This window comes from Bubalus bubalis, chromosome 11 (genome assembly GCF_019923935.1).
Source record: "Bubalus bubalis isolate 160015118507 breed Murrah chromosome 11, NDDB_SH_1, whole genome shotgun sequence".
Taxonomy (NCBI): Eukaryota; Metazoa; Chordata; class Mammalia; order Artiodactyla; family Bovidae; genus Bubalus; species Bubalus bubalis.
In genome coordinates this window covers 86,962,555-86,988,267 of record NC_059167.1, presented here as the reverse complement: position 1 = coordinate 86,988,267, position 25,713 = coordinate 86,962,555, and the positions used below count along the sequence as shown (strand labels likewise).

The following is a 25,713-nucleotide window of genomic DNA, read 5'->3' as shown; positions in this document are numbered from 1 at the left end:
TGGCACACTGAGAATTGGTGGGTAGATATACTAAAAGCTGTGTTTCCTTGGGGTCTTAGGCACCACTGTCAAAAAGTAAATTGGCACAGACTCTCTGGTGGACAGTCTGGCTGTATGTGTCTGCATTTTAAATATCTATACACAGTGGCTTAAAAGTGAAAGTGTTGGTTGCTCAATCGGGTCTGACTCCTTGTGACCCCATGTACTGCAGCCCACCAGGCTCCTCTGTCCTTGGGATTCTCCAGGCAAGAATACTAGAGTGGGTAGACATTCACTTCGCCAGGGGATCTCCCCCCCCCAGGGATGGAACCTGGGTCTCCCGCATTGCCGGCAGATTCTTTACCATCTGAGCTACCAGGGAAGCCTTCTTACCCAATGGCTTAGCAATACCATTTTTAGGAGTTTAATCCTAAAAAGCTATTTGGCCATGTATGCAAGCTCCTCAACCACTTCATTCCTTCATTCACTTAGAAAATATTTAGGGCTTCCCTGGTAGCTCAACTGGTGAAGAATCCACCTACAATGCAGGAGACCTCAGTTTGATCCCTGGATTGGGAAGTTCTCCTGGAGAAGGGAAAGGCTACCCACTCCAGTATTCCGGCCTGTAGAATGCCATGGACTCCATAGAGTTGCAAAGAGTCAGACACGACTGAGCAACTTTCACTTTCACTTATTGAGCTCTACTGTTTTCCAAGTACTATTCTAAATGCTGGAGATTCATCAATAAGCAAGATACCCATTGTCAATGCTTCCAGTCCGGAGAGGGTGGTGGACAGTACATACACAATAGACACATAATGTGTCACGTGGTGATAAAGGCCGTGAAGAAAATAAGTCAGAGTAAAGGGAAAGAGCTGTTTTATACACCATGGTTGTTAGCAGTAATGAGAAAATGAGTATAAGCAAAATGCCCAACAATAGGGAAGCAGTTTAAAAAATTACCAATCACCCTTCTAATGGAAGAGTAAGTTGCCTAAAAAAGATTATGTAAATGTACATGCATTAGTATGTAAAGCTAGCCAAGATGTAGTAAGTGGAAAAGCCGAGTTACAAAGCAGTATGTTCTGTTTATGTGAAACTGTGTGTTTGTAAGTCTGGAAGGACAGAGAAAATGGTTAGAGAAGTTGTGTTTTCTGATTCAGGGTGCTTTATTACTTTATCCTTTAAAATTCTGTAGTTTCTGAATTTTTTAAAAAAAATTGTATTGATTTATGATTTAAATAGACTTCCTTGTAGCTCAAACTATAAAGAATCTACCTGCCATGCAGGAGACCAGGGTTTGATTCCTGAGTTGGGAAGTTCCTCTGGAGAAGGGAATGGCAATCCACTCCAGTATTCTTGCCTGGAGAATTCCATGGACAGAGAAGCCTGGTGGGCTACAGTCCATGGGGTCGCAAAGAGTCGGACATGACTGAGCGACCAACACACACGTGATTTAAATAATAAAGCAATATTTGTTTTGAAACCAAGCAGGGCTTGCAGCCCCAGCCCATCGATTTCGGAGTCTCAGCACAGGGTGCAGTAGCCTCCCACAAGGAGGTGATTGTGGAGCTGACATCCTACAGGCCGGAGGGAGCTCCGTGGCAGGGACACGGAGGCCTGGTGAACACGGGGACAAAGGACTGGACTCGGGCACAGAGGGAAGCTGCAGCCGAGGACCCGGCCCTGGTAAGGCTGAAGAAGCTGGGGCTAGAGGTTGGAGAGCCAAAGATTTTTCTCCCAGGAATGGTGGGTGGGTCCTTGGAACTTGGAAGAGAGGGCCACAGTCAGGAAGGACCCCACGCCACACGGGGTTTCTGCAGCCTCTCACCTGTATGGCAGGCACCTTTGTCACTTTTACCATATTTACTTTCCATAGGCAATATTTCCCACTGAATATTTCTCCTTACATCCCAACATTACTTTAAACTTAACTGTATTTTAAAAGGACTCTTTAGATTAGCATGTTTAATGGCAAATAAGTATCATGTGCCATAAAAAAGATAAGTCGAAAAGCATAAACAATGGTATTCAATTCTTGCCAGATGTTTCTGCCTGTTAAATGAGGCTTTGAGCCTGAAGCTGCTCTCTTCGGCTTGTTCCTTCTCTGTCTCTGTCATGCTCTCCATTTCTTTCTTTCTCACTTTGTTAAAAGGGGAAAAAAAAAAGAAGAGGGAATAGTAAGTGTTAGAAGTTAAGGGGATATAATAACCATGATGTAAGGCTTCTCCTTGCAATAAGAAGGGTTTTTTTTTTTTTTTTAAACTGTTAGAGGAGTAGCCCTCTCACAGTGCACCTCCTAAAATAACCATCACAAGTGGTTCAAGGCCAGCACTGTGCAGGACACAAAATTCAGTTGCCCCTGGACAAAGGAGCAACGTGGTGTGACATGGTGAGTGCAGGACAGGCAGACAGAGACCCAGGCTCCAGCCCAGCTCTGTGGGAACTTGAGCGAGTCATCGTCACACTCCCAGATTCAGCTTCTCTTCTGTGAAAGGAGGGATTTGCCTGGATGGCTGTGAAGGTCACTCCTAACCAGAGAGAAGCTATCACAGGCCTCTGGAGCCCTTTTGCGGGTCTGTTTCCTTCACCTTCAGGAAGGAAGCGCATGAACCTCAAGGACTCTGGTCTGCCTGTGCTCAGGGCTGGAGGAGTCAGGCAGAGTAGACGGAGGAGGCTGCTCCCTACCCTCAGGTGGCTCCCCATCAGTGATCCCAGAGCAGGGTCCCTGGGGCAGGGGTGAGCTGTGAGCCAGGCCAGCACCTGGTTTTTCTGCCCGGAGCTGCTGGGCAAAGACTCTAGGAAGGTGGCCACTCTAAGCAAGGTGCACACTGAGGGATGCACAGGAATGTGCCAGCTGGGGAAAAGGACAGTGTGGTGTGCTCTAGGCACAGGGAAAGCATGTTCAAGGCCAGGGTTGTGTCGAGAAACATGAAAGCAAGCGGATGTAGCTGAGCCCACGAGGCAGGCTGGGCTGAGTGTTCTCCTGTCACACCTGAAGCTGACCTGTATTGGACCAAAAAAGCGATTGTTAAATTTTTGGGAATTTTGAGAGCCTGTTTTTTTTTTTTTATTGTTGTTATTATTTATTTTTTATTGTTGGGTCTTCATTGCTTTGGTTGGGCTTTCTCTACTTGCGCTGCCGGGACTTCTCGTTGCAGTGGCGTCTCTTGTTGTGGAGCACGGGCTTACGGGCTCAGTAGTTCCAGCGTGCCAGCTCAGTAATTGGGGCTCAAGGGCTCTAGAGCATGAGGTGGGTGAGGGGGAGCCAGTTATTAAAACCAGTCATTGGTGGGAGCCATGATGGCAGTGTTTACATCAGAAATCTCGACACTAACAATCAGGACTTTGTTTCTGGTGGTCCTTTCTTCTTCTGAGGAGTCCAGTTTACCAGCACATCACTGATGTTTTCCCTCAAAAGTGCCCCATGCTCCTTGGAATGGTTTGGGTAGAAAAGGCAATCCCCTTTTTGTAAGGTTGCTCAGACTCAAGACTGTAAACCTCTGAGAAATGCCTGGCCCACCCGCTCCCAAAGACCCACTTTGTCTGCTCTATGCTCTGCAGGTCTCCGAGATGTCCTCTGAGAACCACAAGTTCTGTAACATCAAGGTGAGAGGTTCCGGGGGTGGCTGTGACCAAAACTGCTGCCCCAAGTGGAGGAAGCAAAGCCTCTGCCCACGGGGAGGGCTTGCTGGGGCGCTCAGTTCCTGGCCTCTTCAGTCCCCACAGCCTGACTCCCAGGTCCCCAGATAATGAGAATCGGACACCTGCCCACCCTCACAGGGCACGGCTGTGCTGGTTGGACCCTGCTCTTATCAGATCTGCACGTGGGAGTTCTAGGGTGCTCCCAGACTCGAGCTCAGAGCGCAGTGTGTGAGCAGTGCTCTGAGCAGGAACCACTTACTCCTGGGTTCCAGCCCAGGAGACAAGTGCCTACATATACAGGGGGTCTGATGTGTTGGGGTTCACTTCTCACCCACACACCCATCCCTCTCTTTCCTCTAACCCCTCCTGTATGCAGTGCTACATCGATGGCCCTTATGGGACCCCCACTCGCAGGATCTTTGCCTCCGAGCATGCTGTGCTCATTGGTGCAGGCATTGGCATCACGCCCTTTGCCTCCATCCTGCAGAGCATCTTATACAGGTGGGTGGGCAGGCTGTGGTCCTACCTGTATCCTGGGGCAGAATCCTGAGAGATGCCCACCCCTCCCTGCTCCCTTCTGTCACCTGTCTCCATCTCCCCTTTCACCTCTTTCCTCTTCTGTTCCTCCTCCTTCTCTTTTCTGGGGTCTCATCCCTCCCCCTCCTCATGGGCTCATCCCTCCCCCTGCCATCCTACCCTCCCTCCCTGTCCCCTGTACTGTTCTCTGGGGTCCTGAGAAATCTCATACTCACCCCAAATTCAAAATCCCCTCCTCTCACCTGCCTTCAGACACCAGAAGAGAAAGCACATTTGCCCCAGTTGCCAGCACTCCTGGATGGAGAGCGGTCAGGACGAGGACATGAAACTCCACAAGGTGAGTGAGCACTGCCTCCCACGGGCAGGACTCCAGAGCGTCTCCCAGACACCAGAGCCAGTTCTTCCCCCAGCTTGTCTTTCCCCTTGGAGAGACATTCTGGGCCCTGAAGGCAGGCACCTCATTAAAGAGCACAGAGCCTGAAAGTCAGGCAGCCAGGATGCAGTCATAGCCATGATGCTTGCTAGCCGTGACCTGATGGTGGTTTTAAAAATGAAAATGTTGCACAGATCGCCAGTCCAGGTTTGATGCATGAGACAGGATGCTCAGGGCTGGTGCATTGGGATGACCCAGAGCGATGGGATGGGGAGGGAGAGGGGAGGGGGATTCAGGGTGAGGAACACATGTAAACCCATGGCTGATTCATATCAATGTATGGCAAAAACCACTACAATATTGTAAAGTAATTAGCCTCCAACTAAAATAAATAAATTAAAAAAAAATAAAATTAATTATTCTGTGTAAGCCACTTAAAAGAGTTTCTTTAAAAAAAAAAATGTTCTTCTGGCTTAATAAGCTTAAGAGCTCAGAACACTGCTTGCTGTGAGCAATAGACTATTAAAGAAAATCCTGACCTGGCAGTCTAGAACCCAAGTTCTGGTTGCATGCTGCCCTGTAGCCTCATTCTTTACCTCTGTGAGCCTCAGTTTGCACCTCCATCCCACTCCCCTCCCACTACCCCGGTTAAATGGGAGTGATAGTGTGTCCTGTGCTAACAGCAGGGTGGTCACATGAGGAGCACAGATAAGAGTGAATGAGGTAAACCCCCCAGCCCCGATCTGGGCCCTTCTCCCTAGGTGGACTTCATCTGGATTAACCGAGACCAGCAGTCTTTCGAGTGGTTTGTGAGCCTGCTGACCAAACTGGAGATGGACCAGGCCGAGGAGACACAGGAGGGTAGGAGAGGGGCGGGGCTGGAGGATGATGGAGGTGGGGGTTGGGGGGGGGGGGGGGGTGGAGAAGGGTCTCTAAGAAAGTGTTCATTCTCTTTCTATCAGAAATGTAGAGGAGAGGGAGCATCTTTTTTCCCCCGATAAAACATAATAATTGGTGAAACTTAAGAGAGGGGGAAAAAACCCATTCATAATCCCATCTAGCTACCCAGGCATTTTGAAGGATTTCCTTCTGATATTTTTTCTTATTCACATTTTATAAAAATGTATAGCCTGTTTCCCTGGTAGCTCAACTGATAAAGAATCCGCCTGCAATGCAGGAGACCTGGGTTCATTCCACGGGTTGGGAAGATCCCCTGAAGAAGGGAAAGGCTACCCACTCCAGTATTCTGGCCTGGAGAATTCCATGGGCTGTATGGTCCATGGGGTCGCAAAGAGCCGGACACAGCTGAGCGACTTTCACTTTCACTTTCCACCCATTTCTTTTTTTTTTAAATGACATTTCTTTTTGTTCAAACTGAGCCCTTATTAAAAACTTAGACTCCCAGGCCTCATTCCAGACCTTCCAAATCAGATTCTCTGGAAATAAGGCTAGAGAAGTTACATTTTAACATGCTTCTCAGATGATTCCTATTCACACTTCTTTAAGAAATGTTTTGAGGGATAATTTATGTACAGTAAGATTCATCAATTCACGTGTCCAATAAATATAATGGCACTTTGACAAATGTGTCCAGTTGTATAACCTTAGAAGCACGGTGGTCACATGAGGGGGCCTAGGGAGCACCATCAAAACATGGACCATTTCTTTTACCCCCCAAAGCTCCCTTGTCTCACTTTGCATCAACACCCTCTCTCCACTTAACAGCCCTTGGCAACCAGTGATCTGCTTTCAGTCACTATAGTTCTGCCTTTTCTAGAATTTCATAACAATGGAATCATATAATATATATGTATTCTTTTTTAACTTCTTTCACTTAACATAAAACCTTTGAGATTTATCCATGCTGTTGCATCTTTCAGTAAGTAGTTAATACCTTTTTGTTGCTGAGAAGTGTTCCATTTTCTGGACATACCACAATCTGTTTTTCCATTCAGTTGTTGGTGGATATTAGAGTTATTTCCACTTTTTAGCCATTTTTGACTATGAAAGTCTTTGTGTGGACATATGGTTTCCATTTCTCTTGGGTCGATACTTAGAATTGGGATTGCTGGGTAGTACGGAATGTGCTCAGTTTTACTTTATAAGAAACTATCAAATTGTTTTTCCCAAGTGGCTGTACCATTTTGTATTTCCATCAGTAATGGAGTTCCAGTTGCTCTACAACCTCATCAACCACAGCCTCATTTGTTGTTGGCAGTCTTTTTAATTTCAGCTCATCTAGTGGGTGTATAGGGGTATCTTAATATGCTCATTTTTGTCTGTTTTGTTTTTAATTTTTTTAAATTGGAGGGTTAATTGCTTTCCAATGTTGTGTTGGTTTCTGCTGTACCATAATGTGAATGAGCCATAAATATACATATATCCCCTCTTTCTTGGGCCTCCCTTCCCTGCCCATCCCACCCCTGTAGGTTCAAAATACTTAAAATTTTTTTTAATTTATTTTTTATTTTAGGTTCAATATACTCTTAATTTGCATTTCTTTAATTACTAATAATGTTGAAGATATCTTCATGGTCTTGCTGTGTATGCCTTCTTTATAAATTGTTCAAATATTTTGTTTGCTCTTTAAATCCAATGTTTTTCTTCTTTTTATTAAGCTCTGGGAGTTATTCATATATTCTGGAAACAGGTCCATAACCAGGTGTACATTTTATAAATATATTCTCTCAGTCTGTGGTTTGTTTTTTCATTTTCTTAAACTCTCTTTTGAAGAACAAAATTTTGAAATTTTAATGATGTCCAATTTATCAGATTTTTTTTCTTGTAGAATTCATGCTTTTTGTGTCTTATCTAAAATCTTTGCCTTACGTGAGGTCACAAGTATTTTCTTTTATGTTTTCTCCCAGGAGTTTTTATAGTTTTAGCTCTTTATTTAGATTAGTTTTATAATGAATTCAACAAGGTCCAGGATATAAGGTCAACATGCTAAAGTCAATTCTATTTTTGTTTGTCGTTGTTGTTCAGTTCTCAGTCGTGTTCAACTCTGTGACCCCATGGACTGCTGCATGCCAGGCTTCCCAGTCCTTCACCATCTCCTGGAGTTTGCTCAAACTCATGTCCCTTGAGTCCAGGATACCATCCAACCATTTCATCCTCTGTCATCCCCTTCTCCTTCCTTCAATCTTTCCCAGCATCAGGATCTTTTCCAACAACAAATAATTAGTATTTGAAAATCTTTAAAATATTAAAAGCATGAAATGCTTAAGGATAAACTTAGCAAAATATGAGCAAGATCTGAACACTAAAAACTATAAACATTTCGGAGAAAATTTTTTTGGTATATATTTCTTGTACTTGGAGTTTATTGAACTTCTCAGCCATATGGACTTAGAGTTTTCATCAAATTTGGATAAATTTCAGCCATTCTTTCTTTGCATATTTTTTTCTGTCTCCCCTGCCCCTTCCTGTCACTTCAATTACGTAGGTGTTATACTGATATCTCACAGGCTATTGGGAATCTGGTTGTTGGTTTTTTCCCGCTCAACCTATGCCACATTTTAGAAAGTTTCTATTGCTATGGTTTCAAGTACATCTTTTCTTCTGCAATATAGTACAGAACAGTGCAGTGCTCAGTCCTATCTGATGCTTTATGACCCCATGGACTGTAACCCTCCAGGCTCCTCTGTCCATGGGATTTTCCAGGCAAGGATACTTGAGTGGGTTGCCATTTCCTGCTCCAGGGGATCTTCTTGACCCAGGGATTGAACTGGATGTCTCTGGCATCTCCTGCATTGGCAGGCAGATTCTTTACCACTGAGCCACCTGAGATCCTTCCAATTCTAGTAAAAGTCCCAGCAGGTTTTTAAAAGTAGGTATCGAGAAGCTGATTCTAAAATTAATATGTAAAAACCCAAAGACCTAGAATAGCTATTAATCCTAGCCATTGTGTTTTTCATTTCTGTTATTGTGTTTTTCTTCCACAAAACTTGTATTTGGGTATCTTTTATGTCTTCTGCTTCTCTCCTCATCATGGCCCTTTGTCTTGTCTTTACATTCTCAAGCCTGTTTATAATATATGTTGTAATATCTTTGAGTCCATCATCTCTGACATTTCTGGATCTGTTTCTAATCACTAATTTTCTCCTGGTTATGAATTGTATTCTGTTTTTTTACATGCTTGATAATTTGTTACTGGATGTCACGCATTGTGAATCATATGTTGTCCTGTTCTGGATTTTGTGTATTTCTCTAAATAGTACTGTACTTTGTTCTGGTGCACAGTTACATTATTTAGGATGATTTGGATCCTTTCAAGCCTTGCTTTTAACTTCTGTTAGGGTGAGTCCAGAGCAGCCTTTACTGTGGGTCTAATTCAGCCCCAGAGCTAAGGTGCTACACCTCTGAGGACTCTTTCTACTGCCTTGGATATTACAAGCTCTCTGCATCCCTGATGGTGGAATGCAGATTATCCCCAGCTCTGTTTGAGCTCCAGGCACTGTGGCGCCTGCTGTTTCCTGGTAGTTTTCTTTCATGTGTGTATAGACTAACACTGCTGAAGACTGAGGGGGAACTTGATGCAGCTGTCTAGAGTGGTGAGTCCCCGTCCTCTTCCTCTTTCTCTTCTTCCTTCTCTCTGTTTGTCTGCGGGTGCCTTTCTTCTAGTTTTGTGCCTGGCACATTCTACTTGTCTTGGCTTCTCTGAACTCCAGTATCTGTCTCCTCAACTCAGTGAGGCTGACACCAGTCGGTCGTAAGGCATACTTCATTATTTCCTCTCTCAGCAAAGACAGTTCTGCACAACTTGTTGATTAGTGTCTGGAAACCATTGTTTTATATATCTTGCTCATATTTCTGGTTGTTCAAGAAGAGAGAGTGTTATGATTCTTTTTACTCAAATATGGTTTTAAAAAAATATTTTATTTTATTAATTATGTATTTGACTGCACTGGGTCTTAGATGTGTGTGGGGTCTTTTCTCTAGTTGTGGTAGGCAGGCTTCTCTTGTTGTGGAGCCCGGGCTCTAGAGTGCACGGGCTCAGTAAACACGAGTGCGGGCTTAGTCGCCCCACAGAATGTAGGATCTTAGTTCCCTGACCAGGGATCAAAACCATGTCCTCTATACTGGAAGGCAGGTTTTTAACCACTGGACCACCAGGGAACTCCCTCCAATATTGATTTTTAATAGATGTAATCTGTAAGTAGAGATGAACGTATATATTTATTTGTGGTGTGTGCTCAATATTTTTCCTGATGATGTGGCAATCAAAAAATTCAGAAAGTGGTCTAGGATAAAGATTATATAGCTTGGCATGTACAAATTCTTTTGTGGACGGTCCTTTCTTTTATATGTTTGTTAAATTGGAATGTTTAAAGTCCTCCTCCAGCCCCCGCAGTCTCCCCTCCCCACCCAGCAAGTGTACATTTTTTACTGAGCACTGTATGATAACATCTTTCTCTGGGATACATAATAGTCCTCTTGGGACATTTTTGTGGAATACTGAGGTTTTGTACTGTAGTTAATCTGTTAGTCATTATTTTTTTTGTTATGTGTTACTTGTGGAAAATCTTATAGGAACATTTTTAGATATGTTTCTAACTTCAAGAGAATTGGTGAGGTTTTTTATACTGTTGAGTTCACTGGAACTAGGTATTATTTGGCTGTTTAATTATCACAGGGTTGCCATGAGTAAATTCAAATTCCTATGATAAACATAGTTTATAAGCTCAAGTAATCAAACAGAGTTTTCTACAAAAACATTTCAACACATGTAGTTTACTATAACAAACATCCAAAGCCTTAAAGCACAAGTCAACAGTCTTTGGAAGATGACAATTAAACCCTAGATGTTGCAGTAAAGCTTCTTGCCCTTTCTTGTAAATAATAATTAAAGCAAATATTTATATAGCATTGACTTTGTTCCAAATGCTTAAGTATTTTAATTCATAAGAAACTTGCTTTTATGATGATAGCCTCGGGGGAAGTTTAGATTTAATTTAAATTTTCTGCTTGCTGGTATACAAATATTTACTGTTTGCTTCTTCCTAATCTATGTAAGCAAAGGGTTACAGTGAACCCACTGCTTTGCATTCGCAAAGTCACTTGAGTCAACAACTTTGCTACCTCGAAGTTCTTCCAAGGTTTCTCATTAATTGCAGCTGAAACACATGGCCTCTGATTTCAACTTTAATTATATACCAAGGCTTGAGTTAAAGAATCTGTGGCTCATAATTTTTAATGTCTATAGCTTAAGCTCCAGTCATTTTGTTTGACTTGAATCTTCTACTCTAACCCAAAATCACTCTAGAACCTTGAGCACCCTGTTTTGCCTCTACTTCCTGATCTGAAAAATATGGATACTAATACCTACCTCATAGGATTGTCATGAGGATTGGATGAGAGAGCATCTGTATAGCACCTAGAACAGGATCTGGAACTTAATACCTGCTCAGTAAAGTTAGCGGTAGCAGAAATAGTACTAAGAGTAATAGTAGCAGTAGTAGTAACTGGTCAATAAATTTAATATTAGAAGTAATAATAGTAGTAGTGATTGTCCCATAAATTTAATAGTAGTAATAGTATCGGTACTAGTAGTATGTAATGACTTATCTAATGAATAATACAGTTAATGATTTGCCATAAATTTTCAACCACGCCCCTACTACGGGACATTTTGTTTATTCCTAATTCTTTATTATCACAAGTAAAGCTGTAACTAATATGCATGTGCTCATAGATTTTTTTTTCCCTTTCTTTGGATGATTTCCTTAAGGGAGCGTCCCAGAAATGGGAGGACTGTCTTGGACACAAGTGTCTTGGAGAGAGAGAAGACCTCCACAGCACCTCCGTCTCCCTCCCACCCTGGTGTCTCCTCATCTCTTTCACCCCCATGAGGCGGGTAGTGACTGTGCAGGAGGGGGAAGAAGGGCCAGGGTCCTTTCCGGTGGGCATCCCTTATGGTGCCTCGCTTTCCCTCCGTGCCACCAGCACTGCTCAAGCTCAGTGACGTGTGAAATAAGATGTGGTGTCCCTCTTAGGGTCATTTGCATTAAAAAAATTTTTTATTGGAGTATAGTTGCTTTACAATATTGTTAGTTTCTACTGTACAGCAAAGTAAGTCAGCTATATGTGTACATATTTCCCATCATTTTTGGATTTCTTTCCCATTTAGGTCACCACAGAGCAATGAGTAGAGCTCCCTGAGCTGCACAGTAGGTTCTCATCAGTTATCTATTTTATATGTAGTAGTGGATATATGTCAGAGAGCTTCCGAGGAGGCCCTAGTGGTAAAGAACCTGCCTGCCAATGCAGGAGACATAAGAGACACAGTTCGATCTCTGGGTCGGGAAGATTCCCTGGAGAAGGGAATGGTAACCCACTCCAGTATTCTCACCTGAAGAATCCCATGGACAGAGGAACCTCATTGGCTACAGTCCATGGGGGTTGCGCTGAGTCAGATACGACTGAAGCAGCTTATCACAAGTACACATATATATGTCAATCCCAGTCTCCCAGTTCATCGCATCCTCCTTCCTCCCTTGGTGTCCATATGTTTATAGGGCCATTTGCATTTTAACAGTGGCTGAGATTTTAAGCCAAAGGAAAAGTGGGCTAATAAAACACTAGAGAACAAGCTGGAATGGCCTGAATCCTTGAGGGAGAGGCAGAGGTGTGGGGTGGCACTCAGCAGTCTTCTCCCCATCCTGGCACACAGGGAAAGTGATTACATTTGTTTGCCACATCTGGGATCACAGAGCAAACTGCTTGAGTAAGGAGATGCCCCCTGGATGCACCAATTCCTAAAGCTGGCGGGATCAACATTTCACAAAGCTGTCCCATTGCAGACATAGAGCTGTGGACACTCACGCCTAATGGGTCTCTCTGATGCCAGGCTCTGCCCTGTCCCTTCAGTCCTCTGACCCCTCCCCAAAATGCTCTTTTCATCTAATCATGCCCTGTTCCAGTACCCTCTCCCTGCCCTCCTTCCCTAGCAGGGCATTCCAGATCCTTCACATTCTGGCCTCAATGTGTATTCAGTCCTATCCCCTGTCACCCCCACTCAAGGATGCTCTGTTCCAGCCTGGCAGTCACATCATGACCCACAAACACCAGTCTCCTGCCCTTGGCTTCTGCTGCTCCGTTCTGAGTGTACCTTCCTTTCACCTCCCCTCTGAGTCTCACCTGTCTGCCAAGACCTTACCCAATCCCCACCAGCCCAGGAAGCAGCTCTGTCTGCTCCGGCCTTCCCTGTATATCAATAGCATTTGCCCCCTGATCTACTCCCTGGTGGTTCAGATGGTAAAGAATCTGCCTGCAATGCAGGAGATGCAGGTTCAATCCCTGGGTTGGGAAGATCCCCTGGAGAAGGGAATGGCAACCCACTCCAGTATTCTTGCCTGGAGAATCCCATGGACAGAGGAGCCTGACAGGCTACAGTCCATAGGGTTGCAAAGAGTTGGACATGACTAAAGTGACTTAGTATGCACGCACACACTCAAATATGAGGTCTAGCTCCTGGGGTGGCTGTAAGGCTTACACTGGACAGTGGCTATAAGGTAACTCGTGTATGCTGTGCATAGGGCCTGCCCAGCTCAAGCAGCCCAAGGTGGCCATCTTTCCCTTCTATGGTGTTGGTCAGATGGAGGTAATGGGTGAACGTGTTAGCCGATGGTGTTTGTATGAGTCCCCCTCCAAGCCCTGGGCAGAGTGGCTGGCGTCCTGCCCTGTCCCCATCACAGGTGCTGGCCCCTCAGCCCTGCCCTCTCCTCCCACCACGTAGGCCGTTTTCTGGAGCTGCACATGTACATGACCTCTGCGCTGAGCAAGAACGACATAAAGGCCATTGGTCTGCAGATGGCCCTCGACCTCCTGGCCAAGAAGGAGAAGAAGGATTCCATCACGGGCCTCCAGACACGCACCCAGCCTGGGCGGCCTGATTGGAACAAGGTAAAGGCCGCCTGGAGTCCTGAAGCCTGTGGGGACTAGTGGGGCTGAGAGCCTAAGGCACTGGCTAGGGAGATTTGGGCCAAGCAGCCAGAGTCCAGCTAGGGTCTCAGGGCTGGAATGGGAGGCAGGGTACCTACGTTCTGGCTCCATCACTGCCTCACTTTTGTTCCACCACTAGCCTCTGTTTCCCCATCTGATCACAGAGGAAGTTAGTCCATAGGACCTCCAAGGCCCCTCCCAGCCTGCAAACACCCTGCAGACTAGACTCCAAAGGCCCCAGTGGACAGAGTTCTGGGGAGATTTCAGGCCTTATCCCAGTCTTTCTATTTTATTCCTCAGATTGGTTTTATTATTATTATTTTTCCTCCCTGAGCACTTACCATTTGGGGTGTAGTGTTTGCCTGAAATGACCAGAAGGTATTGCTTTTCAAACTGCTGTAGGTGATCCATGTTTAGATGGTAAGAGCTGGTGAGGAAGGGGATGCCAGCAGGCCTTGAACACCAAGAAAACTTTAGGCAAGGCAATTCTTAAGCAGAACTTGGGGTGGAAAATGGTCCTCCCTCAGGGAGAAAGCCTGACTTCAGGACAGAGGCATGTTGATGCAGGCCTGTGAGCTGGCGTGAAGTTGGGACGTTGGAGCTCAGTGTGCCTGCTGGGCTCTGTCATCACCCCGAGCCCTGCAGCTGGTTAGTACGTCTCCCCCATGGATGCAGCTCCTCGAGTGGAGGGCCTGGGTCTTATCTGCTTCTGGTCCAGCCCTCCCTGGGGTCTGGGTCAGGTTATGCATTGAGCATATAGCCTCTAAACTAATGGCCGAAGCCAAGCAGCTGTGCCCTGGAGCTCCTCATGGGGAGGACAGCCACCCTGGCCCGTTATGCCCTCAGTCCCACTAGGTGAGTCACTGGGCAGGTCTGAAGTCCCCCTGTTCTCCCTGTGCTCTTCCCCAACTCTGTGGACTCTAGGTGTTCCAGAAGGTGGCCGCTGAGAAGAAAGGCAAGGTGCAGGTCTTCTTCTGTGGCTCCCCGGCTCTGGCCAAGATCCTCAAGGGCCACTGTGAGCAGTTCAGCTTCAAGTTTTTCCAAGAGAACTTCTAGCCCTGCCTCTCCCAGCTCTGCCCAAACCCACTGCCCGCCAGCCTGATCAGACTGCTGCTAGTGCCTTGCAGGGACCAGCCTCAGAGGAGCCAGCGAATCCAGCTTCACGTGCAGAACAGGAGGCCCTAGGAGGCAGACGGACTTCCTTGAGAGCCCAGGGAGAGGGCGGGGACTGTGAGTTTGGGAACTGCTGTGAGGCTGGGCAGACTTGGCCGGGGGGTAGAGGGGTGGAGGTGACATGGTTGGGGGCACAGGGGGCCTTCCCAGGACAACACCTCCTCCAGAAGTCCTCTGAGGACACCTTCCCTCCTCCTACAGTGGTCCCAGATCCACCTGATCATCAGGGTCATTCCGGAACTTACACACACACAGCATTTTATTATGAAAATTTTCAAACATACAGAAAATTTAAAGACTTGTCCAGGGAACAGTGTTACCCACTTTCTAGATTCCTCAGTTAACATTTTACTGTGTTTGGCTTACTGCATATTTTCCATCTCCCCCTCCCTCTGTTCATCCATCAGGCTATCCTGTTTTGCTGATGTATTTCAAAGCACACCTTGCTACTCAGAGGAACTTTCTTTAAAGGTAGATTCCTGGGACCCATGCCCAGAAATTCTGATTCTGCAGATCTGGGGTTGAGACCTGGAATGTGTGTTTTATCCAGAATCCATGTCCATAGGGAGAGATAAGCAGCTAATTTTCCCTTCTCTTTATGTTGTTGTCTTCCCATCTCTCTCTATATCTGTGTCCCTTTTCTTCTCCCTGCCTGTCTCCTTGTGTCTCTCCCCTGTGTGTGTGCCTTCCTTGCTCGGCACGATGCTTTTCCCTTCTCTCCACACACTGAGTCATTAGAGAAGTGGGATGGAGACAGAGTCTCCGTGTGTGTCTCTCCATGGGTGTCACGGAGAAGTCCTGTGCCTGGGAATCTGGCAGGTTGTGACTTGTAGCTCAGTTCTGCTGTGCCCCAGTGGTGTGGCCCTGGAAACCTCCTCAAGCTTGTTTCTTCATCTGAAGGATGGGCCGGATGCCCCGCCTCTCTGATCACAGTTGCTGGGGGTGAAATGAGACATCACCAGTAGTCGGGATGTTCGTACTCTGTCTCTGGGTGGCTCTTTATTGCTCCAGCATCTGAGTCTCTGCATCTTCTCTCTACTTCATGAAAGTGAAAGTGAAAGTCGCTCAGTCGTGTCCAACTCTTTGCGACCGCATACACTATGCAGTCCATGGAATTCTCCAGGCCAGAATACTGGAGTGAGTAGCCTTTCCCTTCTCCAGGGGATCTTCCCAACTCAGGGATGGAACCCAGGTCTACCACATTGCAGGCGGATTCTTTACCAGCTGAGCCACAAGGGAAGCCCAAGAATACTGGAGTGGGCAGCCTGTTCCTTCTCAAGGGGATCTTCCCCACCCAGAAATAGAACCAGAGTCTCCTGCATTGCAGGCGGATTCTTTACCAACTGAGCTATCAGGGAAGCCCATTCTCTACTTCATAGCCCCCTTTCTTTCTGTGTTGGAGCCTCTTTTTGCATCTGTCACTGTCCAGACAGAAGTCAATGGCAAGGACAGCAAATACAGAAGCTCCCCTGGGAGACTCTGGGGAGGAGGTGTGCTGGGAGCCGGCGAGAGGCATCCCACTCGTGACAAAGGTCATGAGGAAGGAGGCTCGGCATACGCAAAGGCGGGATCGAGCCTCAGGAGTGCCCCCGGATATTCTCGAGCACCTACCCCCCAAAAACCAGAGTCTGCCTACTTCACTGCTTTGTGCTCTCACCTCTGACTTTACTGGGGGCTGTCCCCCACCACCATCTCACTCTCTCTGTCAAAGAGTTAACTTACAGCTCCAATTAATAAAGTTCCTGGCAATTAGGAGTGTTTAAATCCAAACCCCTCAGATGGCTCTCTAACTCGCCTGACAAGTTTACTCGGACTCCTACAGCTATGCATACGATTGTTTACAGTCTCCTAGCCTCGAGAGGCACGGGAAGCTTAAGATATTCAAATAGCTTAGAGCCTCTCAGAGAGTTAGAAACTGTCAGAATAAAACTAGTAAAAGATTTCATTGATGAACCAATGCTTGTTGCCAAGTTTTCACATCCCCTGAATTGTATCCTTGAATGTGTATTAATTAATATAGTTGGTATGTAGAAAAAATAAGTAGTGGCCTTGGTGTTCGTAACTTTAGACCCTTAAGGTAATAAATTCTTTCCTTTGTTGTAAACCCATTACACATCCGCCCTATAGGAATGCAATTTTATCTTCGGAAGATGGTGCCAAACCTTAATTACTCTTAGAGAAAATAAGTCTTTGTTGATAAGTCTTTGTCAAGAGTCATAAAATGTTAATAGGCCTTCTGGCCAGAAGATGATGTAAATCACCTAAACCATTTGTATAGGATAAAATTACAAGAAAGAAACCCTGGTTTTTGATAAGGATCAAAGACTGCTGACTTTGCATCCCCTATTATCCTCTATGTGTAACTTAGGGTATATAAGCCCCTGTTGAAAATAAAGCTACAGGCCTTGCTCAGCAACGCTTGGTCTCCCCATGTCATTCTTCCCCTCAATTTCCAGCTGAGTCTCCATCTGGGGTGCGGATATCCTCTGTGACCATTCATTTGCCTGGACTTCTAAGACCCACTCGAGAAGGTGTCTAAGGTGGAGTACCTTCCGCTATTCGAGAGGGCGCCTGCGGCCTCCGTGGTCAGAGCTAACCTGGTGTCACAGGTTATCGTGATTTTCCGCGTAAACCAAGCTACTCAGCTTCTTCTCTCCACTGAATTTTCCTACTGACCTATCCTCATTCTATTACTCTTTATATCTTAAATAAATAAATAGGTCGCCGAAGCCTTCTCTCCTTCGAATACCCTGGATCAGCCGGGGCTGGACCCCGGCAGAGGTGTCCTGGGTGGTAGGCAGGGGCAGAAGGGCTGGCCTCACCCTCAGATCTGAGCTGGGTGTTTTCTCTCTGCCCCACACTGCAAGCCTCTGGGGACTTCACAGCTGCTGCCTGTCCTCCGCCTTGCAGCTGGTCTTGCTGGGTCCCATCTCTTCTGTGACAGTCTAAACTCTCCTCCCCAAAGCGGCTTTCAGGGGGTTGGCATCAGGCACTTTCCAGTGGGATTGTAGGATATACCTTTCTTTTCTGTGGGTTAGAAGTCCTGGGCACAGAACAGGTAACGGTGACAACCCTGACGGTAACACCTCTTATAAAGGGCTGGGCGTCAGAGAGGAGCCTGGGACACAGCAGGTGAGGGGAGCAGAGGGCACTTGGAGGCAGCTTGCGGTGACACTGAATGACATCGGCGAGAGAAGTTCTTTTCAAATAGCAGCAGCAAAGGGGGACTTCCCTGGTGGCCCAGTGGCTAAGACTCTGTTCTCCCAATGCCGGGGGTCCAGGTTTGATCCCTGGCCAGGGAACTAAATCCCACATGCCACAATGAAAAGTTCCCATTCTGCAACTAAGATATCCCACATGCCGCTACTAAAGATCCGACATGCCACCACTAAAACCCAGCACAACCAAATGTTTAAAAAAAACAAAAGCAGCAGCAAGAACACAGGGTTGGTGGATAAGGATGTTGAAGTGCAGCTTGGGGCAGAGGGCAGAGCACAGCATGAGGACTGGGACAGAGAAAAGATGGGACACAGGACGTCGCATTCCAGATGCAGGAGGAGCAGGAGGAAGAGTGCAAGAGGGAGAGTGGGGCCCAGCTGCCAGCCCGGAGGCAGAGGAGGCAGCCACGCAAGCCGCACGGAGGGCAGGAAGGAGGGGCACTAGGTTCACAGGGCCTCTCCTGGGGGTGGGCGTCAGCATATCTGAGAGGCCTGTGTTGGGGCCTCTGTGCACGATTGTGTTTAATTTCCAACAAGCCTGGGATAGATATCTAACTCCCATGGAGGAACTTGGACCAAGAACAGTTAACTTACCAGCCTGGGGCACACTCTTGCAGCCCATTTCCTCCTATTGAGTCTGTGTTTGCGCCTTGTCGTCAGACATGGGAAAGCTTGGGGGGAAAAGCAACTGTCGCTCAGTGGAGTGTAGATGTAAGCTAGGAGGGTGTCCTGATGGGGGGCTGGTAAAGAGAATATAGCAAAGTCATGTGGCAAGAGTTGGCAGAGCATTCTAGTGTGTGCTAAGAGGACTTCACACACACACACACACACACACACACACACACTCACATACTCACATACAGTCACCATTATCTCACAGCTTGCCCAGTACAACTATTCATACTCCCCTGAAACACAGGTCCCCCTGTCCACAGTCCCTTGCTCTCTCATTACAGATTTCCACTGATCTGCCACTGTATACAAACAGCCAACTCTTCATATAGAATTTTATCTTCCAAAGGGCATTGGGAGCATGTGGAGAATCTTGCACCTAGATTCTAAAATCCTTGAAGGATCCACAGGCGTGACTTGTGACCATGTGTGTCCAAGGCTTTCTCTCCAGACATATTCTAGTTACCCACTGGAGGGCACTGCGGAACCAGCGATCTCAAGAGGGTTTGTTTTGCTGGGAGGGAGACTGGTTTCTGAATGGTAGTGAATCTGAAAGAGCCAGGGAAGAAAGCCCCACCCCAAAGCTCTCTGCTGGAGGCAACAGCTTCACGCCGAGACTCAGGCAGAACCATGAAGTCAAGAAACTTCATTTTCAAGATTAGAGTTTCTTGGGACTTCGTGGTGGTCCAGTGGTTAAGACTCTGCTTCAGAGTCTTAAGCACATTCACAGGGTGCACGGGTTCCATCCCTGGTGAGGAACTTCCTCATGTCGTGAGGCACGGCAAAGAAAGAAAAATCAATTTCTCTAGCTGCCAGCCTCTTACCCCAATACACAAATGCACACACAGCCCTCCACCTCCCCACCCTCTGCTACACACCCACACCACACCACACACACACCCCACACACAGCCCTCCACCTCCCCACCCTCTGCTACACACCCACACCACACCACACACACACCCCCCACACACACATACACACAGCCCTCCACCTCCCCACCCTTTGCTACACACACACACACACACACACACACACACCCCACACCCCTCCCAACCCTGCACCCAGTGTACAAGTTCTGGGCTTCCCTCTTTTCTAGCTGCAAGGTCAGAGCAGGTCTGGGGTGGCGGGCTGGAGGGTGGGGGGAGTTCATTGGCCCAGGCTCTGCCACCTCACATCATCATAGGTGACAGGATCCAATATGTGGGCGTACAGATTAGCCGGGCCGTCCATCTGGATGTTTCCTAGATGCTCAGATGGGAGCCAACCTGCCATTAACCAGAAACAAGCACATCCCCGCGACTGGCTGACTTTTCTTCTTCCACCCAGGTGTCGGCAGTCCTCTAGGCGAACAGAAAGGGACTGCAGGTGAACGCAAGATCAGGGCGGGTTATTAGGGTGTGTACCGCCCACTCCATCAAGTTGGGAGCTTCCAGAGGTCAGGCCTGTAGACGCGAAGGGCCTCACGCGGTTATAGCTCCCCCCCAGGGGAGGGGCTTCTTAAACAGAATCCTCCTAGGGAAGCGTCCTCCGCTTGTAACTGTCACAGTTAATCCGGGGAACAAAAGCGAGAACACAGGCCCACTGAACGAATCGCTTTGTCAGGCTCCACGACGCTGCTCTGCTGTGACGCCAGCTCTGGAGGGGACAGCAGCATCAGAGCCACAAACCCTCTGACAGCCCCAGCACGTGCCGTCTGTTAATACACTGAGAGCCGGCGGTGCTCAGGAGTGTCGCCGCCTTGCAGACTAGGTGGAGGTGGTGGTTGTTCAGTCGCTCAGTCGTGTCCGACTCTGCGACCCCACGGACTGCCGCACACCAGGCTTCCTTCAGCATCTCCCCGAGCTGGCTCAAATTCATATCCACTGAGTCGGTGATGCCATCCAACCGTCTCGTCCTCTGTCCTCCCCTTCTCCTTCTGCTTTCAATCTTTCCCAGCATCAGGGTCTTTTCCAATGAGTCAGCTCTTTGCATCAGGTGGCCAAAGTACTGAAGCTTGGAGAGATTAGGCACTCCAGTGGAGACCAGCTGCGTGCAAACTCCTGGGAACCGGCGGCGTGGAAAGGCTTTTGCCCTCTGAAATCTAGGAAGTGGCCTCTGCATTTGCTCTGTGACCTTGATCTGCCCTGCGACCTCTCGGAGCCCTCCCTCCCTCAATGAACAGATGAACGATGTGCACATTTAAACGCTTGTACATGCATGGTCTTTACAAAAAGTTACACAGAGATGTGTTTTATCTGCTCTGAGTGAGTGGGAAGGACGGTGTTGGTTTTTGGGGTTTTTTTTACCATTTTATTTTCTACCCTTCTATCAATTTTGAAATTTTTATGACAAACATATATTAGTTTTATAGCTGTATTTAAAAAAATCCAAAATAGAAGGTTAATTAAAAATTCAAATGTCATGTTTTGATGTATTTCCCTTCCATCTAACAAAAAACAAGCAGTGTCTGTGTATCATGCAGGTAAATGGAAACGTGTTGGAAGAGGGTAAGAAGGGTGCTCACCTAGCAGTGCCCAGTGGTCAACTGGAAGCAGGTCAAGGAGCACTTTGAGCCGTCCTCTCTGTTCTATTTCATGCATTTCTGTATCACCCATGGAATGTTTCACGGCATAGAATTTTTATACCATGCACTTCATATATTACTCGGTTTTTATCTGTGTCCTTTTTAAAAGAATAAAGCAGAATGGAGAGAGCATCTGAAGTGAAAGTCAATTGTGTCTGACTCTTTGCAACCCCACGGACTATATAATAATCCATGGCATTCTCCAGGCCAGAATACTGGAGTGGGTAGCCTTTCCCTTCTCCAGGGGATCTTCCCAACCCAGGGATCAAACCCAGGTCTCCAGCATTGCAGGCGGATTCTTTACCAGCTGAGCCACCAGGGAAGCCTGATAGGAATAAAAGAAGCCCAAAAAGAATAACGCAGAATGGAGAGCGCATCTGAGGTGTCTTCTAAAGACCCGTCCTATTGATTAGTTCCCCAATGGGAGTGTTTGGGGCAGTGCTGGCCCTGGGAATGGCCCCTTCCACTGGGGGCGCCCCCACCTCTTCTACAGAGCAAGGCTGCGCCAGTGCCCAGATTCAGAATGCAAAGCTGCCAGCCACATGTGCTCTACGTATTCACATTAAAGGCCCTTCCAGGCCCAGGGCTGGTCCAGAAAGACTGCCTCCGGGGCACTGACTCTGCTAAACAAATACTCACATTAACCAGCCTTCCTGACAGATTGATGCATCTTTTTATGATCTGTCTTTACAACACGATGACTCTCTCCTTTTAAAAATAAGATTAATTCAGACAAGACATTTATTTTACAGGGAAATCTATCCCAGGGGGGAAGAAGACTCCAGCAGAAAGGCAGAGATGGCTGGAGAAAGACCACTCTCAAGGAAGCTTCCTGCCTCCCAACGTTAGCTCTGTGATGTGGCCCCAAATTAGCTGCCCTAATCCTGCACCACCTGTAATCACCCCAGTTGCATGAGTGTTGCCTCCTGGAGAAAACAAAATAAATCAGGGAGTGGGTTTCAGTGTGTTGGGGACAGGGGCAGGGGGAAGTGAGGGAGGGAATGGGTGTATTATTTTTTTTGCTAAAAGAAAAAATTTCTAAGGTTCTCCCAAACTTGTTTGGACATATGTGTATACAGATTAAGCTCGTCTTTAAAGAATAGAGAAGTACATCCAAGGGAAATGAATTATTCGTCTCTGTCTCTGTGTCTGGAATAGCACTGCCCTCTAGCAGGTGCTTGGCAGTGGTTCGTGAAGGCTTCTGCGCTGTGATCCCTGTTTTCGGCTGGTGGCATCAGCAAGGTACCCTTGACTCCTCTGTCTCCCCATCTTCATCCCTCAGCCAGCCACCAAGCGCTGCCAACGTGTTTCTCACACATTCCCTCCTGCGCCGATCCTGCCTTGGTTCAGTCCTTCCATGGACTGTTGCCTGGACTATCACGTCTATCTCCCGGTTGGTCTTCCTTTCTGCAGCCTCTCCGGTCTCATCCGTCCTCCACACTGTTGCAGATCTGATCAGACCCTTCCTGCTGGAGAACTGTCCTGTCACAGTCATCAGACTCCCCAGACTGGCACACAGGCTGGCACACAGGCCTTCCTGTGCGAGCACTTGGTTCAGTTCCGCAGGCAGTATCATCACTGGCCCTTCTTCCTGTGTCTGGCCAACATCCATCTCACCTTCATACTCTAAAAATGCCGTAGAACTCAGCGTTGCCCGGAACACGGTGCCATTTCACACCTTCACGCCTTTGCTTCTGCGGTGCCTGATATTTGGAGCATGCTTCCCCACCTTCAGATTGAGATCTCAGAACGTTTTATCAGCTCATCTGTGAAGACCTCGCTGCTGGTCCCTCCCGGCGTAGAACAGCCTCCTCTGTGTGATCGCATCGGACCTACTTCCCCTACAGCACCTGCCGCAGGCATCGGCTTTACCTGTACCTGTCTGTGAACCCTTGAGGGTAGGAACAGTGTCTATGCATCTTTGTCTCCTCCATGCCTGGCACATAGTAGGTGATCATGTGTTGGTGTTTGTGAGCTGCCACAACTCACTTGAAGCCCCGTCTGTCTCTACTCCCTTTTCCTGCTCTGCTCTGCCCCTTCAAGGATAAAGAAACTCCAACATCTCTGCCGGCAGACTGGACAAGCCTTGCATGTGGATACAGTAGGCAGCTGCCTTCAAGGTGCAACTGAAGGGTCCCTAGAAAGATCCCTGCCTCCCCCGTCTCCCATCCCTCCCACAGTTGCTTCTCTTCTATGAGTGGAGGTCAGGATTCCTATAGGAATCCACGCTCCGCCTCCAGCTCCCCCTGTAGAATAAGGAGGTGGGACTCAGGGTCCCTTGTAACCCTGAAATACTTCCTCCTCCTCTTCCTCATGCTTCTTCTTTCTTCCTCTAACTCAAAAGAGATGAATGATTTAGAAAGAGCCAATGAATCAGAAACAGGGAAAGCAAAAAAAAAAAAAAAGAGTAATTTTGCCAAGTTATTATTCAAAGGAGCTCTCTGGGACTAGGAGCAGAGCAGCGCCATCCATCACGGCACAGAGCTCTGGGCCTGGGGTCGGGGGAGGTGGGCCTGGGGTGGGGGGAGGTGGCCGTGCGGTCTGTGGACGGCTCTGGGCCCCGTGCGTGAGTGAGCAGCCAGCCTGGGGAAGCTGGGGCCCGCTGCCAGGCACTGCAGAAGGAGGGAGGGAGGCTGGAGGGACACTGAAAGGGGACCGGCAGCCCCAAGGCCTGGGGCAAGGCTTACTGACCTGCTTTCCTCAACAGGCCAGAGCCCTGGAGCCTGCCCTCTGGACTGGACTGGGCCAGCTCTGGGGAAAGCACCCTTTGGAGCAGCGGGAAGAGGGATGCGGGAGGCAGGCCTCAAGTCTGGAGCCTCTTCCGCTCAGCTGCTCTCCCCAAGCCTTTGCCACTCTGAGGGAGGCAGCCTTGTCCCACCAGAAGGGGGCCTAGTTCACACTCATCCCTGCATCCCAGGGCTTAGCTCGATGCACACTCCTTGGATGAGTGAACGGATGAAGGATGGCAAACTTGTTCCAGTACGTTGTTTGCTTCTCTTTGGGTTTTTAAAAAATTACTTTACCGTAATTTTTCTGCATGGGTTATCACTGCTTATTACGTTGTAATTATAACACACTTGGGGCAGAAGGGAAATCTGATTCCTCTCTGTGCACGCATTCTACAAATAGGAAGCCCCTGAAAAATATGTATGGAAGGAAAGAGGACAAGAGGGAGAGGCAGAACTTCTGGATGGCATCGAAGTCTCCGTGCAACCCCATGGTCCCACTGTGCCATCATCTGGGTCATTGTTGGCCCCAGGCTCTGCGTTAGAGGACATTTTGGTGCTGCTTACTGGATGAGTTTGTTGCATTCCTAGGTTCTAGGCGCTGGAGTTGAACAAAGTAGACAAAAGATTTCAAGGTCTGCTCTCAGTTTCCTCATCTGTAAAATGGAGACAACAATAATAATGGTACCTGTCAGATAGGGAAATGGTAAAATGATTAAATAAATTAATGTGTATAAGGTGCTTAAGACAGTGCTTGGCAGGTAGTAGGTTTAATAAATGCTGGTTATTTCTGTCTTAGTCTGTTTGGACTGCTATAGAACAATACCATAACCTGGAGGTCTTATAAACTACAGAATTTATTTCTCACAGTTCAGGAGGCTGGAGTCGGAGATCAGGGTCCCAGCATGGTCTGGTTCTGGTGAGGACCCTCTTCCAAGTTGGCCCTCTGCCATCAGGAGGGGTCTGCAGCCCTTTGTGTTCAGGTCCATTATCATTAGATACATTTGAGAGCCTAATAAACAACCTTCTTTCCTAGGGAGGACTACCAGGCTCCCAGGAGTCCGCAAACACTGCCCGCCACCCTCCATGTCACCGGGGAAGCCTTGACCGGCCATGTGGACATCACTGCATCGTTTCCCAAAGCAGCAAATCTTCCCGGGCTGCAGGAGGCCTGGGAAGATGGGAAGATGGAATCACAGCCCCTCCAGCTTGTCAGCTCTGCATTGTGAATTCAGGGGATAATGTGTCTTCTTTTCTCCCCTGATTGCTCCTGAAATCTCTGGCCTGTTTATCAAATCTGAGTGTTTTGCTGCACTTGGCTCTTTAGCTCTGTCTGTGCGCCTCTGCTCTAGAAGAGGGAAACAGAGACGTGCTCCTGGGGGATTTCCGTCCAGTGTTGAGGACAAGAAGGCCAGTTTCAATGAGGCTGTCCCCATGTCAGCAGAGGAGCAAGCAGATGGGTGGGCTTTCAGGGCATGAGGCAGGAGGGCCTCAGAAAGCACCTGACGCCCCTGTCTAGGCTGGACTGAGGCTAATCTCCCAGAAAGGAAAGTCCCCTCCTCACACTCCACTCTCCCAACAGAACCCGATCAAGTCAGCTGAGGCGTATTCGTTCATTCACTCCACAGGCACAGCACCAGGTGACAAGGACAAACAAGCATGGTGCCAATGCAATGAAGTAAATGCCAGCACAGGGCCTCACGAGCTGCTGCGGTGGCCAAAGCAGAGGGGAATCAAAGTTAGGATTGGAGAGAGATGTCCCCACCTTGATCTTGGAGGAGGCATGGGAAACGGGTGGAGGGTGTATTTGTACACAGAAGTCCGGGCATGTGCAAAGGCATAGAGGTGTGACTGTTTAATCTTAGGGTGACTGGATGGCAG

At 47.7% G+C, this 25,713-nt stretch overlaps 1 protein-coding gene across 8 annotated transcripts in view; it reads left to right on the top strand.

Moving 5' to 3' along the window:
* The window catches only part of NOX5 (NADPH oxidase 5), a 59,576-nt gene extending 43,761 nt beyond the window's left edge, over positions 1–15,815 (top strand). For 4 of the 8 annotated variants that reach the window (XM_025296254.3, XM_025296256.3, XM_025296253.3 and 1 more), the window contains 6 exons: positions 1,471–1,668; positions 3,544–3,588; positions 4,001–4,125; positions 4,414–4,498; positions 5,296–5,395; positions 11,265–11,884. In XM_025296254.3, the coding sequence (XP_025152039.3) occupies positions 1,471–1,668; positions 3,544–3,588; positions 4,001–4,125; positions 4,414–4,498; positions 5,296–5,395; positions 11,265–11,587 (876 nt within the window). In that variant the 3' untranslated portion in view covers positions 11,588–11,884. Of the gene's footprint in view, positions 1–1,470; positions 1,669–3,543; positions 3,589–4,000; positions 4,126–4,413; positions 4,499–5,295; positions 5,396–11,264; positions 11,886–13,271; positions 13,439–14,401 lie in introns of those variants that run through there. The other 4 variants (XM_025296252.3, XM_044925380.2, XM_025296251.3 and 1 more) reach the window with 3 other exon arrangements.
* The last annotated feature ends 9,898 nt before the right edge of the window (positions 15,816–25,713 follow it).